At 60.1% G+C, this 19392-nt stretch overlaps 1 protein-coding gene across 2 annotated transcripts; it reads right to left on the bottom strand.

Annotated features, from left to right (window-relative positions):
- Positions 1–1307: 1307 nt before the first annotated feature.
- Positions 1308–17467, bottom strand: TNS4 (tensin 4). 2 transcript variants are annotated; one of them, XM_068660887.1, is made up of 13 exons: positions 17324–17467; positions 11444–12121; positions 7584–8013; positions 6963–7366; positions 6062–6148; positions 5635–5754; positions 5292–5384; positions 4983–5060; positions 4761–4829; positions 3436–3604; positions 3054–3122; positions 2898–2924; positions 1308–2411 (listed from the first exon to the last, which is right to left on the bottom strand). In XM_068660887.1, the coding sequence occupies exons 2-13, from the start codon at positions 11949–11951 to the stop codon at positions 2282–2284; spliced, it is 2184 nt and encodes a 727-aa protein (XP_068516988.1). In that variant the 5' UTR covers positions 11952–12121; positions 17324–17467; the 3' UTR covers positions 1308–2281. The 2 variants fall into 2 exon arrangements, with proteins under 2 accessions (XP_068516988.1, XP_068516987.1); XM_068660886.1 differs by having other exon boundaries at positions 6963–7369.
- Positions 17468–19392: the final 1925 nt, after the last annotated feature.

Genomic DNA, 19392 nt, shown 5'->3' on the forward strand with positions numbered 1-19392 from the left:
GCGGCTCCATCTCCAAAGCTTTGTTAGGCTGTTCCCTCACTTAAATCCTTGTTTTGAGCAATAAGAGGGGGGGAAAGGAATCGGCCCAGCTGGGAGCACATGGACTTTTGTTAGAAATCAAAAGCCTTGCCGTCCTTTGCAGATTACACCCCGAGCCTGGCCCCATCCAGCCCCTGGCTCCTGCTCCCCGTTCCCAACCCGCACAGGGCGAGGATGTTTCTGCACAGAAATCCCCAGCAGCTGCCCCGCTGCCACCACGAAGCTGCATCAGGGCTCCAAGTGTCACCCCCACGTGGGCAAGGGGCGATCCTGTCCCCACTGCTGGGGGCAGCCCGGCCACGCGCTGAGCATCGTGCGCCAGGGACCGCTGGTAGAAACCCGCAGCCAGGACGGGGTCTGGATTCGTTACAAAACGGCTGGAACCGGACCCAGGATCCAAAACCCAGAGCTGCGCTTCCAGGAAGCCCAGGACAAACTTTGGAAACCATGAGGAGCTCAGAGAATTGTTTGTTTTTTTTTCCCCTAAATCCAGGTGGTTTTGGCTGAACTCCCCCCCCCGCAGCGCCCGGCCCCGTGCTCCCGCTGCGCTTCCCTGGAAAAGGGTTTTCAGCGAAGGAAAAATTCCACGTGTGGAAGATGGAGCCTGGAACCAGCCCTGCTCCTGTCCCCGAGCGATCTGGGTTTGAATGGGGCAAAGCAACCCGTGCCCCCTTCCCCCAGAAAGCCGATAAACCCCGCAGGTCTGTTACCGGAGTCGTGCGCAGCTGGGATTTGGGATTTGGGATGAAAGGGGAGCGGAGGGGGCCCGGCTTGGCGGCGACGGAGCAGCAGAGCTCACACGCGTTGTTTGGAGCCAAAGCCTCCGAATTTCCCCGTTCCCCTTGTGCTTATCGCTGCCATCGCGAGCCGCACGGCCATAAATAAATAAATACGGGGAGTTACGCGGCCGCTCGCTCGCAGGTTGCATAACCCAGCGCGGGGTCCCGGGGGTGAGCAGTCACCGCCGTAATTAAGAGCAGCTTAATGAAAACAGCTCGGCAAGAACCGGCGGCTCGGCCCTTCTTTATGGCTCCCGGCTGATGGGCAGGACGGACGGACGGACAGAATCGTGCCGGGGCCCCTTGCTGGCAGCTGCCCGCACTGCAGCGGGTCCCATCCGGCACTGCTGAGCCCTTCCTGGGGGTGCTGGAGTTTTGGGGGGGGGGTGGCAAGGGCAGGGGCTGAGGGATGCACAACAGCACTGAGCATCCCGGGGCTGTCGCCCTTAAGCCTTGACGTTGATATTTGCACATTTTTGGGGGCTGAACTGCAGCGACTGCGGTCAGATAAATGAACCTCTGGTTTATTGACACCACCCCGAGCGGGGTCGCTGAGCACAGGCTCTGAAATTAGCACAGGGAAGAGGTACCGGGGAAGCAAGTGCTGGGGGGGTGGGGGGGGAGACGATTACGTGGTGGGCTCGGAGCCACCTCGCTCCACACCGCCGTGGCAGGAGCCGGAGCCTCAGCTGGTGTAAATCACAGCAGCACCGACTTCCACAGCCCGACGCCAATTTACGTCATCCGAGGATCTGGCCCGAATTCAGGCAGGTCACTTCCAAAAACCCCAATGTTTTACTGTCACGAAAATGTCAACATTTACTTCTCAGCCCCGCCGCCGCGGTGCTGAGGTGGCCTGGAAGCTCTCGTTTTGCAAAAAAAAAAATAAAAAAAGAGCAAAGAGAATTTACCAGCAGCAGGCAAACCCCTGCTGGGCTGACGTTCCTGCCCATCAGTGCTGCTGGGTCTTTGAGGGAAGCAGGATTTTTCGGCTGGGCCCGGTGATTTCATGCACTTCTTCTTGCAGAGCTGCCTCCTGACGCTGCTCTACTGTCCCGGGGGGGGCCCCACAGACCTCCCCTCGCCATGGGGAGGGGACATGAAGACTTGAGTGTGCTGCACTGGGAGCTCAGCTCCATCTGGGGATGCTGCTGGTGCTGTCCTGGTGTCCCCCGTCCCCCTTTGGTGGCATCATTTTGGGAGGGCGAGCGCTGCTGCCTGCTTCACCCCTCGCTCCCGGAGGGCACGGCTCCGCGCGCTGCTCCCGTTGGATGCCTTGGGGAGGGGGGGGGGACTGGGGAAAAATGTCCGAGCCCAACGCAGGACAAAGTCTTTACCCGAGATCTCAACGTGACCAAATGTATAAATAAGAGTGAAACGCAGCCTGCAGGCGGCACAAGGCGAGGAAGCAGCCCAGCAGCGCGGGGGCACCGCCAGCCCGCAGTGTCCCCCCTTTCCGTGCCCTACAGCCCCGGCAGCAGCCTGCTGACCAGGTCGATGACGAGCGACGCCGGCTGCACGGGGTCGTACTCTGCAAACAGGTGGCACAGGTTCTCCGAATCCGTCTGGTTTTTGGCCACGAACCCGAAGATCCTGGGGGAAAGGAGAGGGAGATGCCTTTAGCTCGCATCCAGGGATCCGGAGGCGTGCGCTCCGAGCGGCCCCGGCCACTGCGTGGATCCCGGCTCCAGCAATTCCACCTTGGCCCGCTCCCCAATCACGTTTGCTTGGAAGAAAAACAGCCGGGAGAAGCTTTTCTGGCAAGGCTTCCCCAGCTGTGAAACGTTGCTCGAGCGCAAGGTAAAGCCAGATATCAGCTCACTTCCCAAGCCCGGAGCAAGCGAGCCGCTGGTTAGGGCAGGGGGCTTGGGTGGGGGGGGTCCCATTCAGGGGGCGCAGAGCCCAGCGGTGTGGCCGAGCCCCTCACCTCACCCCGCAGAGCAAAGCCAAAACCTCCCCCCTGTCCCAAATCTCAGCCCTCCACCACATTTCATCGCCCACCCCCCGGTTTGTAATCGTGGGTCCTGGGGGTGCCCAGGTTGGGTGCCCCCATTTAGCCTCGCACCGGGCAGCGCTTACCTGGAGGCCTTGCAGTACTTCTGCCACCTGGAGGGAGGAGAGAAGGGGGTTTGCTCAGAAAAGTGCCACTTCACCCATTTCCACCCACACGGGGGGCTGCAGGACTGTGCCCGCCGGGGGGGGGCTCGCCCCACTCTGCCCCTCTCACACACTCACTTTCTGTTCTCCGGATCCATCCCGCAAAACCTGACGGTGGCCAAGGGGTAGTGCCTCCTAAAAAACACCCTGCGGGGATGGAGGAGATGCGTGGCGTTAGGGAAGGACCCAGCAAAGCCAGGGGGAGAAGCGGGCGCGTGCGCATCCAAGCGCTTCTCCGGGGGGGGGGCAGCCCCTGGACCCCTGGACCAGCGCCACCGGCTGCATTTGGAGCAGTTTGGTGCTCCCTGCTACAAACACTGGGACCAATCCAGCCCAGATTGCAACACGGGTTTGTCCTCGCGGGCCAGATTTTCCGGGCACGCTGCGAGCTGGCGGCGTGCGCCCGGAGGGAGCCGCGGTGCCGTGCCGTGCGCCGCCAGCCCCTGCCCCTGCTCCTTACTTCCTCTGGATGTCCGTCAGCGTGATGCCCTGCTCCGTCACTTTGAAGTGGACCAGGGTTGGCGTGGGCAGCGTCTCCAGCTCGAAGGTGGAGGAGATGGCCTTCTGGATGGCCGGAGCCCCTGCCAGCGTCTCCATGCTCACCGAGCTGAGGTACAGGACGTTGCACTCTGCAGGGACAGCGAGGAGGGGGCTTAGCACGGGGCCGTGTCCCCCCACATCCCCCCCGAGCGCTTCCCCGTGCCCAGCACGGAGGCACCGAGCGGAGCCGACGTCCCCGGGTCAGATTTGTTGCGATGCAAACGAAAGATGGGGTGACTCAGAAATTCTTCGCGAGTTTATTCTGGTTTACTCTAATCCTTTGTACTAATTGTTTTAAAAGTCAGAGCATTTCATTTCTGGTTTCTAAATGTCAGATTTGGCTTTTTTCTTTTTTCTTTTTTTTTTTTTTTTCTTTTTTCTGTTTATTACATATTTCCTTTAATGAAAAGCAGAAGTACCCCAAGCCAGCTAACAGCTTAAGGCCAACCTAAAACATGACATTTCGGGCTGATTGCGCTGCTGAAAGGCCCCGTTCTGGGTCAAGCTAAACTTTGCAGCTTGCCAACTGATTTTCCAGAATTTCCAGCAAAACAAAGCCGTTGCCGATTCCCGTGACTGCGCCATGACCCGTCGGCACTGCATCCTCCCCGTGGCTCTGTCCTCACCTGCAGCCCCCCCAGCCGGGCTCTGCACACCCCAGGGCAGCAGAGACCCCAGACCTCATCCCCCAGCACCTCTCCCACCAGGTCCCACATCAAAGTAACCCCACAGTGGCTCTCAGCAGCCCCCAAATGCCCGGTCCCTCCCTGAGAAACTCCAGATGTTCAGCGTCCTGATTGAAGGGAATCAGGAGAGAGGCTTAGAAATCAGAAGCTGCTTAAAACTGGGCTAATTTAAAAGACTTTGGGGTCTTTTATGAGCCTTGGGAGCTCGAGAACTGCCTTTGCCAGCTTTGCTTCACTGTCATGAGGACAAAAATTGTCCTTTGTTTAGAAAGATCATGTTGCCTTGTGGGCTCACGATCTGAGGACGTGAAGAAAAGCCGCAGCACCCCCAGCCTGGTGACGAAGCCAGGAGAGGGGCGTTATAACAGGGCACTGGGGTGCTGGCTGCTTTGCAGCGACAGCTTTTCAGCTCCAGCTGTGCGCAGCGTTAGAGCTGATGCCCAAAAATCAAGGGCGGTGTTCGATACGTGGGGACTAAACCCAACGTGTGAGTGCCCAGAGCTCGAACTCCTGCCAGCTCAACCATCCCGCGGCCACCCGTGCCTGCTCCTTTCCTCACCTGCAGATTTTTTCAGCAGGGACAGCGCGGGCTCCGGGGCGCAGTCAGGGCTGTCCTCATCAGCGAGATCTGCACGGACAACAAAGGGGAGCTCTGACATCCGCGGGCCAAAAATTTCATTGCCGAAATTTCCTTCTGACACAAGGCACTCAGGAGCCTGGCACTGCTTAGAAGAGGGGTCCCCCCCCTCTTCCCGCAGCACCCTGTGCCTCGGTGGCTTACCTCGGGTGGGGATGCAGAGCTTGCAGGGCAGTGCCAGCGGGGTGATGGCGTGCTGGTACACGAAGGCGGAGAGGCTCCCTGCAACATCACAGAGCCACCCATCAGCGGGGCCGTGCACCACCGATCCCCCCCCACCCATGCAAACTCTGCCAGCAGCATCCCCAAGACCGCAGGAGAAGGGAGCAGGGTGCAGGAGAGCTGTCTGGGGGCGTCGTGGTGAAGGGCGAGGGCTCTCCCCCACCCTTGTGGGCTTGGCTCCTCTCCTGGTGACGGCCCCATCCTTACCGAAATACAGCTCCTTGTCCTTACCGAAATACAGCTCCTCGCTGGCTCCTTTCAAGTGCACCCCTTTGGCTGATGACTCGATGAGGAAGTGCCGGACGAGCTCGCTGCTGTCCTCGCCTTCAAGTGACACCGAGGAGAGCGTCAGCGCCGGTGTGAGTGCGGCCGCTGCGCCCCTGCCCGCCCCAGGGTCCCCAGGGTGCCCACAGCTGGTGCTGGCGCAGGGAGGAGATGGGCAGGCACAGATCCTGCTGCATCTCCCACCCAGGCATGTCCTGAACCTTTTGGGCTTGTTTCAGCACCATGGAGCTGAGCTTATTTTGGTTCAACCCCCGTAGCCAACCCCGCCTTCCCGAGCGAGCCCCTGTACCTGTCTGGGTGCCGGATGGAGAGCCGGGAACCTTCATGGCCAGCCCGAAGGAGCCCCGGTACGACGTGCTGTCCCGCACAACGAACGTGCCTGGCTCTTTGTCCTTCAGCAGCTGGATTGCTGTCAAAGCACCAAAAGGGGCTCAGCGGAGCAGAATGGGACCCCCGTTCCTTGATCCGTGTCCCCTGCTCCATGTGCCCTGCTGATGCTCTCCGGCAGTGCCAGAAACAAACAGGAGGGCCAGGCAGCTTTCTCTAGATTTTAGGGGCACGCAGGGGAGTTCTGAGCCCCCCAGACCCATCCTGGCTCTCTCCACACCCAGCACCTCCCAGGGCACTTGGGGTTCCTCCCCGAGTCACTGTGGGGTGACAGCCGAGCTCCTCCGGGGAGCTTTGGGTGCGGGGCTGCCCCGTGCTCGCCGCCTCACCTCGGTCCCTGCTTATGCTCGGCTTGAACCAGAATTTCGACGTGTCCATCACAAACTTCATGGTCGGCTGGCCAGCCCCGAGGGGACCTGCAAGGGACGGGAGGCAGAGCTGGGGACACGAGGACCTTCGCAGCAGACACTGCCGAGAAGGGCCGAGCCCTGGCAGAGGGATTTCTCCCCGGAGCCGGCCAGGGCTGAAGCGGATTTTCAATCCTTTTGGTCAGAGCTTCCTCCCCACTCCTCACAATGATTCATTTCCACGTAATTATCCCTGGCAGGCCGTGGTGGAGCACGGAGAGGCAGCAGATGACCCTCCCGGCCGTACCAGGCTGCCCAGAAGTCCGCTGGACCATGAGGATTTACACCCACGGAGGATCTGACCCGCAAAGCTCTCCTGCTTTTCCCATGAGAATCCCAATTAAAACCCTCTGCCCCGAGAGCTGCCTCTGCTAATCTCCTCCGGAGCACAATAGCCCTATTGTCTGCCCCTGAATGAGGGACCTTATAAACCTCGGTATCTTCAGATGTCCTCCAGAGCGAACTGGAACCCTGACCCCTCCTCCCCGCCCGTTCCGGGCCCACAAATGAGTACAAAATGACAGAATTACGGTCCTTGCTCTCAGCTGCTATGAATAAGAGCATCCGCATCGCCTCCAGCTGACCAGATCCTGCCCCACGATGCCAATGGGAGGAACCCCACGGCTGGTGCAGGGTCACCAAAGAGCTGGAGACCCCCACAGAGCCCGGCAACCCCATGGGGACAATTTGAGGCTCTCCAGCTCCAGCAAGGACCTCGTGTCCTTTATACCCATCACCCGCAGAGCAGAAATCAGCATTTATCCTCCTTTCCCAGAAACTTTAGGGCTCCTTCCCCCCCCCCCAGGAGCAGGAGGGGACTTACTGTCGGCGACGCAGGAGAGAGCTGGTGCCGAGAGCGCGTTGTTCATGCCACCGAGCCCCGAAACTGGGCTGAGGCTGGGAGGGGAGGTCTGCTTGGTAGAGACCGGAGAGGCTGAGGTCAACCGGGGGGACGCGTCTCCTTGCTCCCGGCACCCGTTCACCAGCAGCACCGGGATGTCGGCCACCGAGTTGAGGATGGAGGGGGGGCAGCTGCTGGCCTGCCCCTTCTGGGCCAGGCTGGCGTTGGTTTTGGTGGAGCAGGCTGCCCTGGGCTGGTGGGAAGCCAGGGGGAAAGGTTCTCCGGAGGGGGACCTGATGCCCGGGGAAGGCGGCTGGGGGCTGCCCATGGAGCCGGCAGGGGACGGGCAGGCGGCATCGAAGTCGTCGTTGTGGAGCGAGTGGGTGCTGCTGCAGGGGGGAGACAGAGCGGAGGCGATCAGGGGGGGCTGCTGGGCTGGGGTGTGATGCATGGAGCAGCCCAGAGACCACACGCCAGCCCTGCTGGGTGTCAGCTCCCACCCCGAGGTGGGAAAAGGTCTCAGGACACAGGACTCGGGTACCAGCTCCATGCCCTTTCCACCCCCATCACCAGCCCAGGCCAGGACTGTGGGGCTGTGCTCACCTCCCAAAGACGTAGCTGGTGTCCGAGCTGGGGCTCATGGAGAGCTGCGAGACCCCGCTGGTCCTCTGCTGAGCCCTCACCACGTGCACGGGCTTCAGCAAGTTGTCAAAGCCCGGCGAGGTGCCGAGCGCGCCGGGGCCGTAGGAGATGCTGTCCTGCTGGCCGGCCGCGCAGTGCAGGGGCACGGCAATGCTCTCCGAGGCTTTGCTGCAGCTCTGGAAGCCAGCCCAGCCCGGGGGGGCCAACCTGGGGCTCTCGGGCCCCGCTGGGCTGGAGAAAACGACGCTGCCGTTCGTGTAGTTGCCTCTGGGTGCTCCTTTCGGGGGCAGGAAGCCGTGGCTCTGGGGGGACCTGGAGAAGGGGCTGGAGGAGCCCTGCAGCACCTCGGTGCACTTGGCTCTGGCTGGCGTCATCTCGATGTATTTAATGTCTGCAGGCAGAAAGAGGAGGCTGTTAATGATTCAGTGCTCGAGCAAGGTTCGTTACACACCTCTCTGCTCATCTCCCTGTCCGTTTTGGCTCCGGTTCACCATCCCCAGGGGGTGCCGAGGTGCTGCCCCCCCCCCGCACACCACAGGGCTGCCTCTACGGGCGGCACAGACCAACGCCGGCCTTCGTGGAGACCCGATGAGGGCAGATCTCTGCCCCGACACCCAACCGTGGTGTCCCACCCAGGTGCTGGCGGGCTGCAGGAGGGGTTACGTGCGGCCACGTCTGCCCGTGCAGCTCCCCCCTCGCCGGGAGCGCACGCCGGCGCTTGCCGAGACCTGCCGTGGGCGGCGGGTGTTTCCTCCGGCAGCCGCTCCGTTTGTACCTGACTCAAGGGAAAAACATCTGGCTGCTCCCCGGGGTGACATCAGGCTTGGGGGGTGCCCGTCCCGCCTGGCCCTGCTCACCCGTGGAAAGCTCCGAAGCTTCGCTGTGTGGAGGAGATGGGGTGGGCTGGCTGGCGGGGCTGGCAGCGCGTCTCCTAGCCCCTTTGCTTGCCTTTGTTTAAAAATAAAGCCTCTGATGGAGCTCCACGTGCTCCAAGACCTTCAGCAAAAGCTCACAGCCAGAAGGGGAAGCCCAGCTCCAGCACCCTGGTGTGCAGCAGCCATGGATGTGCTGAGCCCTAGGGTGCGCAGAGCCCTGCACCACGCTACTTTGGCACATGCCCCCCCCCAACACCTCCTGCAGGCTTCAAACTGCTTTGTTTTTGCCGATGGTGCACAGAGTGGAAAGGAGAGAAGCTAAACTAAGGATATAACAGCAGCTGCCCCCCCAGCAAGGGGCTGCTTGTCGAGGGCGATGTGGTTCAAAGGGCTCGGGGTCCCCCCCAGGCCCTTCAGGCTGCGCTCAGGCTCGTTGCTTTTAAGCCAAGAGGGAAATGTCGTGAATGTTTCAGGGCTCCCTGCTCAGGGCTGTCCACCCGGGATTCCCTGAACAAGGGAAACCTTCTGGCTGAGCTCGGAGGGGGCTTTTAGCAAGAGGCAGCCGTGCTCTAGGGGCTCGCAGCGATGGCGAGCGCGCCGCCCGCCCAGGGAGGGTGCTCCCGGGTGCGTCACATTCCCCGCTCGCGGTGCGCGCCTCGCGTCTGGTCTGAACGTGCCCGGCTTTGTTTGCAGCTCCCAGATCCTGCTCCGCCGTGGGGCTCGGGAAGGCTCCCCGCGCCCTTTCTTGGAGAGGGAAAATCCATATTTTGCCGCAGCACCCAAGAGCTGCTCCTGGCAGCGGAGTTTCCGTGCCTCGCCGCTGCCCTGCGCTCCAGATCGCCCAGCGCTGCCGCTGCTGCGTGATGCGAGGAGCACCCAAAAAAAGCAGGAAAAGCATCGTGTATGTGCGTAGTATACATAGCATACATACTGCAAGCATGTACGGCAGGCTCCTGGCCGGACACTTTTTGTCAAAGCCTCCCTCAAAAGGGGAAAATAAATGAGGCTTTTCATTGCGCTTTAAAGAAATAAAAACCGAAACGCCTCCGCGCTGGGCTCGCGGGGCCCCGTGCCTCCTGCCGAGGCTCCTGCTTATCAGGTGTGGCTAAACCTCAAATATTTGATCAGGATCTTGGCAAGTTCTTCAGCATCAGGGAGTGGCAAAAAGCACCAGAAGCACCAAGGCTGGCTGTCACGCGAGCCAGGAGGACTGCTCCCCAGTTCTCCAGCAAGGGGTGAGCACCAGAGGCAACTGACAGCTGTTGGGAATTGCTGCAGCGTCTGTTATGGAAACAGCAGAGAAGAGCAAACCCCTCTCCTATATCCTTGGGCACCGTCAGCCTCTTGCCAGCCCTTGCATCAACTGGTTGAGTTCTGTGCTCCCCTCTGCCAGGCTGGAAGGGGACAGCAGCGCACGCGTGGGCACCGTGGGCGCTCCCCTGGCTGGAGGGATGCAATGCAGCACCAGGAAGTCCACATAAAAAAAAGAAAATGAAAGCTGAAGGGAGGCTTTTCCCACCGAGTTCAGGGCCAGAGTTCCAGATGTTCAGTCCCACACTCGGAGCCAGGTTTTGAAAACCACCAGCACGCTACCTGCTGAGCTGCTCGGGCGGCAGCCCCCGAGCGCGATGCGTCGCGGAGACGCATCCAGGTCTCCTCCAAGTGCTCGTTGGAGGAGCAAAGGGCTGAACTTGCACTTTGTCACCTCACTTTATCTGCAAGGCCAGCCCTTGTGTCTCGGCGGAGCAGGAGGCACAGTCTGCAGCTGCTTCAGCAACGCCCAAAGCTCCACACCACGCTCGCACCGCCAGGCTCCGGCTTATCGGCTGCCCCGAGCTGGAGTTCACTGCGCCCGCTGTCACGCACCTTGTCCTCCCCCAACCCCACATTCCTTGGGCAGGAGTAGCCACGAGGGATCAGGGAGAACAGAATTTTTTTTTTCCCTGTCTGTAACATCCTCTTATTTGACCTTTCTCCGGAACGAGGGCTGCAGACAGATTCTCAAGGTATTTTGGCGTCTGAAGACGCGGCTGGGCAATTGGGCTTTCCAGAGGCAGCCAGGCTGCATCTTTAGGCACTGAAACACATCCCAGATGTGTGCTCCGGCAGCCGGTACACCGGAACGTGAGCAGCAGCATGCAGCTCCCTGCCTGCCTGTGTCACCTTGTGCACGCCGAGTGGCTCACACACTGCAGGGGAGGCACAGCAGGAGCCGCAGCGCTCAGCACAGCTCGGGATGTGGGGATGGCAGCGATGCAGAAGTGTTCCCAAAGCACCCAGGCGTGAGAGCAGCAAGAGGTGGGTGCCTGTGCTGCTGCCATTCTGCGTTATGCACGCCAGGCGTGCTGCCGGAGGAGTGCACAAGCCCTGGAGAAAGAATTTCCCTGGCAAAAGGACGGGGAACATTTAACTAGGATGGTTGTGTAACCATCGGTAGCTTAGCCCGGGGCTTTGGAAATCTGGCTTCAAATCCTCATGTCCCACGGGTCTGCTGTGACCCAGGGAAAGGCTCCGCTGCCCTTCCATAAAAGCAGGGCTCTGCTGCGAGGTCGGGCACGTATGGACACCACCTGCCGCGGTCGGGGCCCGTCTCTGGTCCCTGATGGCAGCAACGTGGACCAGGAGCTTTCTGAGAGCCCCATTACTCATGAGAAGCATTTTCTCCAAATGCAGGGAAAGAAACATCAGGGTGGATTAAAGGCTGTTCTTTTGGCTCCTGTTGAGCTAGCCGGACAAGAGACCTTGCAGAGGCGACCAGACCGAAGCTGGGTACCCAAAGCCTGTTTTTGACACCAAGCCCCGATGCCAGGATGCAGCACACCCACACATCACCAACCCCTCTGGGGACAGGGGGATGTCACCATGCCCCACGGACCTCTCGTGAGCAGCTCTCACCAGGTCTGAGCCCTGGTGGCCCCGCCGCGCCAGCAGCGCCTCTTGCCTCACCTATCACCTCCGGCTCGTGCTTCTTGGTGGCCGTGACGTCCCCTTGGGAAGCGGGCTGGGCCGTGTCCTTCACCGGCTTGCACATGAGCGGCTGGAAGGTGGGATCGATCTCGAGGATCAGCTTGTTGAGGCTCTCTATTGAAATATCCAAGGTAGGAGAGCCGAGGTGCGCATCAGGCTCCGTGCCGGTGTCCCCCTGCTGCTGCTGCTGCGGCTGGCGAGGGACCCCAGCTCGCTCCGGGGATGCCTCCTGCTGCCCCTGAGCTCCAGCTGAGTGCTCCAGCACAGGGTGGGCTCCATACAGCCCCCCGCCAGGCACCAGGCGTCCCTTGGGGCACCCCACAGCCTTGGGGTCAGCCCAGCTGCCCGTGGAGTAGTAGCAGTACGAGGCTGGCAGCGCAGAGCAGCCCGCGTACCCCGCCGCGTGCAGGCACTTGCTGTCCTCCCGCGAGGGGATGTGCACGGTCTGGCCAACGCGCAGCACGTGGTTTTGGATGACCTGTGACATGGCTCGGCGCTGTGGTTTGGCAGCTTGGAGTCCAGGGGAAGCCTCTCCCTCCTCCTCCTCCTCCTCCTTCTCTTGTGCGTCTCCAAGCTCGGGGTGCGCTTCCACGTGCCCGTCTCCCCCAGGGACCTCGGGGCTCTCCCTCAGCCCAGCGTCTCCAGCAGCAGAAGAATCTGAGGAATGCGGAGAGAGGAGCGGTTACACAAGGCATGCCCAGGGCAGGAGCCGACTTCAGTGGAAAAGTCTATAAAAGCGGGGATTTGGAGAGCGAACCTGGAATCCCGCTCGGAGGAAAACCAAGCCATGCTGGTCTCGCTTTCCCACTCCCTTCCAGCCCTCCGCTTGCGGTGTCACGGCACATTTTGGGCAAGTGCAAGGAGGTTTAATTCGCAACAGCTTTTCAGGATTCAGCAGCCTCAAAAACTAAACGCCTTCTGCTTTAGTGGCGCGGCGCTTGTTTTCGTGGCAAGCAACGAAGCTCAGCATCAGCCCGACAGCCCCGGCGAGGGGTCCTGGCTCTCAGAAGCCACCCAAAGAGGCGAGGGCAGGGAGGGAGCCCCCAGCCACGCCGGGGAGGCTTCCAGCAGGCCGGCAGGATGGCGCTGCCTGCCGAAGCGATGCTCCGCGGGTGGGCGTGAATCGAGGCTGCGGTTTTCTTTGCTGGGACGCCACGAGCCGAGCCCCCCAGGGCTGCGTGTGGGGCTTCCTCAGTCAGGGAGCTGCTCTGGGAGTGTTTGCTATCATGTTTTGAACGCTCTCTGGCCTCGTTTTAGATTGGAAGTATTTTTAATTCCCCCCTCCTGCGAAAACTCGCTGCCGCCAAGTGTGCTGGGGGAACCTCACGCTTTTGTCTCGGGCTGAGAAAACCCATCCAGCCTCCTCCGTCCCCACCGTGGCAGCCAAAACACAGCACAACGGTGCTCAGTGACAAAAACGGAGCAAATTCCCTGTGCCTCCAGGTTGTGCTTGGCCTCGGTGATCCCTGGAAAGGGCAGCACCAGGGGGATGTCCAGAGCTGCTGAGCAAACATCCCAGAAACGAGCTAACCCTACAGCTCGGGGCTCTCCCCTTCGTATCCATCACAGATCTGGTGCGTAACGCACGCAAACAGTGGGCTCTACCTCTTCCAATATTTGCCCTTTCCAGGCTTGAAAGGCTGACTAATCCACCCGGTTATCTCGCATCGATTAAGGATGGAGTCAGAGGATTAGGAGCGAGACACATCGCTGCCGGGCAGCTCGTGGGCGGCGGACGCGGCGCTCGCCCGCTCCTGCACGCTTTGCCAAGCGGTGACTAATTGCTGAGCACGGTGCTGAGAGCTCTCACGCAGACGGGGCTGGTGCTGGCTTTGCCCTCCGTGGGTTGCACGGCCCCACGGGAGCCTCTGCTTGCCGCGAACGGGGGCACCCCGAGCAGCAGGAGCTCGCCGAGGGCAGGGGACAAGGAGCAAAAAACGCTGCTGCCGGCAGCGCCGGGCACGCGGGGCAGCCGCCGTGAGTCATGCCCATGACTGCTCTGCGAAGAGGTTTTTGAGGGGTGTGGAAAGGGAGAGTGCTTCGAAGCCACCCAGCCTCCTCCCAGAAAGCACCCACGGTGCGCCCTGAGCCTCTGGCGGGTTGGATTTGCAGGACCGGGAGGTTGGCGAGGAGAAAGGTGAGGAGCGATGACGTGTCCCGCAACGGGAGCCGAGCTGCAGCAGGCAGAGCACCCCGGGAGGCTGCTGTTGTGCCTTTAATTGCCAATTAGGCACATAGCATCTCTGAACTTTAACCAAGTGTGCTTGCTAACGCTCCAGACTTCCCGGACGGCTGCCCCGTTGCCAGCACCCACAAATTTCTCTTCCTCAGCAGTCCTGGGCTCAAACCTGGAGGCACAGAGGGTGCAAAAGGGGCTGGGGACAGAGTCCCCCGTCCCCTCCATCTGGGTTTTCTCTGCATTGCGCATCGGGTTTAGGGGTGGTCAGCAGCCTGCCCCCTCCTCCTTTCCATTTGCTGCGACACCGTGGGCACGAGGAGCACGGCGCAGCGCAGGGCTGGGAGGGAGAGTTGGTTAAATAAAAAAAAGGAAGAGTCATTCCAGGTCAAAAACATGAGCTCGGTGGAGCGAAAATTGGATTCTCCCCTGGGGAGAAGAGCTGCCTGGCTCCAGTCAGCGTCCGCAAGACAAGGCTGGTTTTAATTTAAGTAGGTACAGAAATAACGTGCAGCGTGCATGAACCAGGACTCTCAGGGGGTTCCAGGAGCATGCACGCAACAGCTTCCCTCCTCTCTTGTACTCCTGCCCTGTGTTTTTGATCTTCCTCGTGCCTGACGCTGCCAGAATTAACCTCCAAACCGCATTTCTCCTCCTTCCCCTTCCCTTGTTTAAAGTGAGAGGTCGCCCAGGCTCCTCGCAAGAACCCGGAGCCTCTGCTGCCGGCTGCTCGGCCGGGAGGAACGAAGGAGGAGAGAGGCTGGGGTGAGGGAGGTCGGCTGCTGGTGGCCACCAAGAAGCCAGAGCTGCCCACAGGCACCGGGAATTTCCAGGAGGAACCTGAAATCCCTGGGGGGAGCTGGCACAGCCCCAGCGCAGGGTTGCTGGCAGCGCAGAACCACCGGGGAAGGAGCGCTGCGGGCAGGGCTAGGACCAGGACAGCAAGGGTAGGGAAATAAGTTGGCCACGAGCACAGCTAGAAGGGAAATGGCAGAGCTTCCACTCCTGGGAACAGAATTCCCCTGGTGACCAAGGGGACAAGCCACGGGGTTTGGGTTTGGGTGCAGACGGACGCGCTCCTTGGCACCGGGGGACCCCATCCTGCCATCGCCCCCAGCCCAGGCAGCTCCTGGAGCCTGGGCAAACACTGATCTCCCAGCCCTAAAAAGGAGCCGAGCTCAGGGTTTGGGGACAGGGACCGGGGTGGGGACACCTGTGGGGCTGGGTTTGGAAGGAGCAGCCAAGCAGAGCTGCTCTGGGCACAGCCTGGCTGTGAGATAAGGTCCTACACGTGGCCAGCACATCGCCCACGGGCAACGCAGCAGCTGCTGCTCCCCAAACCCACCCGGCCAGGCTGCAGCCACCACGTGGAGCAGGGCCCCGTGTGCCCTGCGTGGAGCAAGGTCCCTCCGTGCAGAGCTCCGTGGGGACACCCAGTGCCACCGCCTCCATCCCAGCCCCGCAGCAGGGCCCTGGATGTCCCAGCGTGGTTATTTAGAGCTGAGACATACGAGCCGGTCTCTGTCCGAGCAGAGACCCCAAAAGAGCACGCCAGCTGCCGGGTCGGGGTGGTTTTCCTTGACGTGGCAAAGCCCTGGGAGCCTCCCGATGAGCAGGCTGCGGAAAGGACACCCAGGATCTGCGGAGCTCATGACACCCGGCTTAATCATTCATTACGCGGGCTGCTGCCGACTTGCCTAGATGAGCAGGGCGTGCTGATGAGGTCAAGGAAAACAGTCGCCATGGTTATGGAGTGTTTTGCTTGTGTGGCAGAGGGAGCAGAGGTATCACGTAGCAAATACGAGCACCCCCCCCCAGCCGCAGGGGGGGCCAGCGGGAGGCAACTGGTGCCCGCGCTGGGGCAGCTCGCTCCGTCCAGGAGGGAGCTGGGGCAGCTGCCAAAAAACGCCCTCCTCCTTCCTTGCTCAAACAGGCAGGATTGGGAAGTTCAGCAGCAAAAAGAAATTAAAAAAAAAAAATAGAAAAAAGCCTCCCTGAAGCCCAAGCAGAGCCTGGTGAAGGATCAACCCCTGCAGCCCCATGATGGGGACAGCATCTGGGTGGCCTTGGCTAACGCAGGGGGGTCTCGCTCCAACGCGACCCCCCAGCACCCTCCTGCCAATCACCTGAGCCCAATGCTGCTTCAGCAACATTTTGGGCTTGGGGAGGGGTCTCTGGGGTGAGGAGGGTTGTTAGCAGTGTCGCAATTGCTGCTGCAGTAACTCCCCCCCTGCGGCCAGGCTCCCTTCTCCCCTCCCAGGAGGGGCTCGGGGTGGGCTGAAGGAGCCGCGGAGCTGCTCCCCCTCCCCAGGGGCGTTTGCCCCCAGCTCTTGGTGGGCACGGGAAGCTCAGAGCAGCAGGGACAGCATCTCTGGAAGAGGGGTCTGTCCCAGAATAGGCTGGGTTAGCTAATCCTAGGAATGCCTGTGATGTGTTACAGGAACATGAGACTTTCTAGACGCACCAACAAGGATTTCCCCCCCCCCCCGAGCCCACAGGCAGCCTCCCTGCAGTCCCCTGGTGGGGCTGTTTTAAGCAGCATTATTTCGATGAAAGCTGCAGGATTTGGGAGGCTGCTTCCCTGCATGTCAGAGGTGCAGGGTGGCAGCTGATGCACGGTGGGCTCTGCAGAGCACTTCAGAAGGATGCTGCGTGCCTGAGACCCCCAGGGGCACCCCAGGAAGCACCCAGCCCTGCATCCCCTGGCCTGGAGGCACAGCCACGCTGTGCTTTGCCCCGGGCTCACGCTCATCCCAGCGCCTGCAGCCTCGTGGAGCTCCGTGCTGCTCTCCTAGGCCCAAGGGACAAAGAGCACCCACACCCCGGGGTGGGCCGGGACGCCCTCCCTTGCGTCACGCCTCGCACCCACCGCCTACGCGGGCTGCCGTGCTGCTCCCTCACCAGCCCCACGCTCCCCTCTCGTGCGAGGATGGACCCCCAGGATGCCGAATTTGGGTTAACAGCATCTCAGCACCGAGCTGGGCTGCGGTGCTTCGGCCTCGTTGAGTTCCAGAGGCTATGGAACCACAGTGGGGCTCCCCGTGACTCAGGCACATGGTGAATTTCCTCCTGAGCCCAACACAAAATGCTGCCTCCAGCCAGGCGGGCTTCTTCTTCCCACGTTTTTATTGCCCTGAAGCCTCACCAGCACCGTGCTGCAGCCTCTCCTGGTGCACACATGCACGCACACGATCCCAGCCCTGCTCCTGCAGGCAGGGGGAGTGAGCTGCCTCCACCCCTCCTACAGAGGCATGGCCGAAAAACATCACTGGAAATCCCAAATAGGTTCCAGCTCGGGGTGAATAGGGAAGGTAATCGCCGATGAAATCAAGCCACAGATCGCCAAAAAGGGTCCAAAACCCCACCCTGAGCACTAAGCACCAACACGAGGGCCAGCAGCCATCCCGGCCAGGATGAGCACCCCCTGGTCCCTGCTGGCTGGGGCAGCACCAATTCTGGGTTTATTTACCACCTCGGCACCAAATTTCTCCAAAGGCACAAGGATCATCCCCAGCTAAATGCAAAGCAGCAGCAGGAGGAAGAGAAGGGATGGAAGGGAAGAGAGGAGCCGATACAACCACAAACAACATCGGCGTGGAAGGCTGAAGGAAACAAAGGGCTTCGGAAGAAAAAAAAGAAAAAAAAAAAAGTGCAAAAGGCAAAAGCCAGCTCTCGGTGGGTACCTGTGCTGCAGCTGCGTGTCCCCTCTCCTGCTCGCAGCTCCTGCTGCAGCACCTCGGTCTCATGAAAGCAGCCTGAGGGTGAGCCTGCAACAGCCCCGCTCCCCCGGGAGCCCTGGATTTAAGGGATCTGGGTCCCTCCCACCTGGGCTGAGCTTTGCAGGGTGCGGCACGGCGGGGCCCAGGTGTGGTGCGAGAGGGAAGACGCAGGGCACAAGGCAGCAGCACCAGGAGGCCAAAAGCAAGGGGCCCGCAGCTTGGCCGGGGTCCCCTCTGCTCCACTCCTGCCCCGGGCACCCCCAGGTGGGAGAGGTGGAAGAGGCGATGCCCTGGCCCCATTTTACCACCTCTGTGGCAAAGGTGCCGTGTTTATGGGTGAGACACGGCCAATTTGGTGCAAAGGGGAGCGGGCGATCTCCCATCACATCTGGTAAAAGGGTGGCAGTAAACTTCTGGGGCTGCCTAATCTAAAAAAAGGCCAGGTCTGCCCACACCCTCCGAGCAATTATCTGACTTGCAGGGAGCAGATTAAAAATATACATATATATATAAATATATATATATAAAGGCAACCGTGTCTCCAACTGGTGTTTGCACAGCGTCCAGTCCAAAGTAGTCAGGCGTGACCGCTGCATTTAGCATTCCTGCAATGGGATGGATGATGATAAACAATCCCCAAGGGTCTTTTTGGATCGCTGTGCATTTTGGCTCAAAGGTTTCTTCCAGTTTCAGTGGGCACAGAGCCACGCAGCAACCTTTAAACTCCCGATTTCCGAAATACCCTTCTTCAAGGAAACTGCCTGTTCTGCTGCCCATAAAGCTGCCTGGTCCGGGGTGTCCCTGCCCGTGGCAGGGGGTGGGAATTGGATGATTTTTAGGGTCCCTTCCAACCCAAACCATTTTATAAATGCTTTCGGCGTGCCACAGCATTGCCACACCGCTGAGGGACCCTTTGAAATGTCCGATTTTATCAGGAAACACACCATAAAAACTCCCACCCTTTTCACTCCCCGAACTCACTTCGCAGCCTTTCCAGCTTTTCCTTTATTATCAGTTGTTTTTTTTTTCCCCTCCTTTACATCCCTGGGTAAACAGAGCTCCTCGCTGCCAGCCCAGCCCCTTCCTCCCGTAACGGCTGCTGGATTGCACCAGCAGCAGCCCCCCGGCTGCTTTCCTTCTTCCTGGAGCCTTTCTTCTTCTTCTTTGCAGCTCTGGAGACCGTGGTGTTGGCAGGAGCTCCGGACTCTGCCACGGCAGCAGTGGGGACAGAGGAAGGGCTCTGGCCATAGATCAAGGCATCTTTACGCTCTGGTCCGTGGCTTGCAGCCCGTGCTGGGTTTTGGTGATATATTTTTGCAGGTTAAGCAGCCTGAAATGCTGTGTTCGGGGTTAAACAGCTCCTTTGGGAAAATGGGGCTGTGAAAATCCAGGAGCAACCCTGCCCTGTCCGATTGCGCCCAGCCTCGGCGAGGAGCCGCCAGTGCTGGGAGGGCGCCCCCAAAACAGCCCCCTTCCATCTCCCTGACACCTTTCCCTACTGCTCAGCAATAAATCAAAGCAAAGCCCTTTTTCTGTGCTTTAAGCTCCCGTCTGTTTGCCCCAGGCCTCCCAGTCCCGGAGTGATGCAATTCCTCCTCGCTGGGCAGTGGGTTGTTACAGCTCTTGGCACTCTTAAAGCCAAATTGAAATCCCGTGTTGCTTTTTTTTTTTTTTTTTCATGTTGCTTTCAGGCTGCAACACAAACACTCGCGACTCTCGGTGCCTTTCCATTCCCATTGTGCAAGGCGCCCCGAGATGGCCTGGAGGGGCCAGTTGCTATAGAAAGGGCTTGTTTTGCCGCAGCACTTGCAAACTCCTCCCTGAGCGCTGAAGCAAACACGAGCGTGGAGATATTGCAAGACCCCTCAGGAAAAGAAAAAAAAAAAAGAAAAAAAAAAGAAAACATTTTCCTCTGGCTTTGATTTCGCTGGTTTTGCAGCTAAGCCAAGACGTTCCGTGGCTCCTTGGCCAAGCCTTTCCATCTTCTCTGCACTCTCTGTGTGCGGGGAAGAGCAACAGGAAAGAACTAACGA

This window comes from Anas acuta, chromosome 25, assembly GCF_963932015.1.
Source record: "Anas acuta chromosome 25, bAnaAcu1.1, whole genome shotgun sequence".
Lineage (NCBI taxonomy): Eukaryota > Metazoa > Chordata > Aves > Anseriformes > Anatidae > Anas > Anas acuta.

Bases quoted from the DNA above. Each gene is read 5' to 3' on its own strand.
- TNS4 (XM_068660886.1), bottom strand. From the start codon at position 11,951: ATGTCACAGGTCATCCAAAACCACGTGCTGCGCGTTGGCCAGACCGTG. The intron at 5,385-5,634 runs GTACAGGGGCTC...TGTCACTTGAAG, and splicing joins TCCATCCGGCACCCAGACAG to GCGAGGACAGCAGCGAGCTC. The intron at 3,605-4,760 runs GTGAGGAAAGGA...CTGTCCCTGCAG, and splicing joins CCTGCTGAAAAAATCTGCAG to AGTGCAACGTCCTGTACCTC.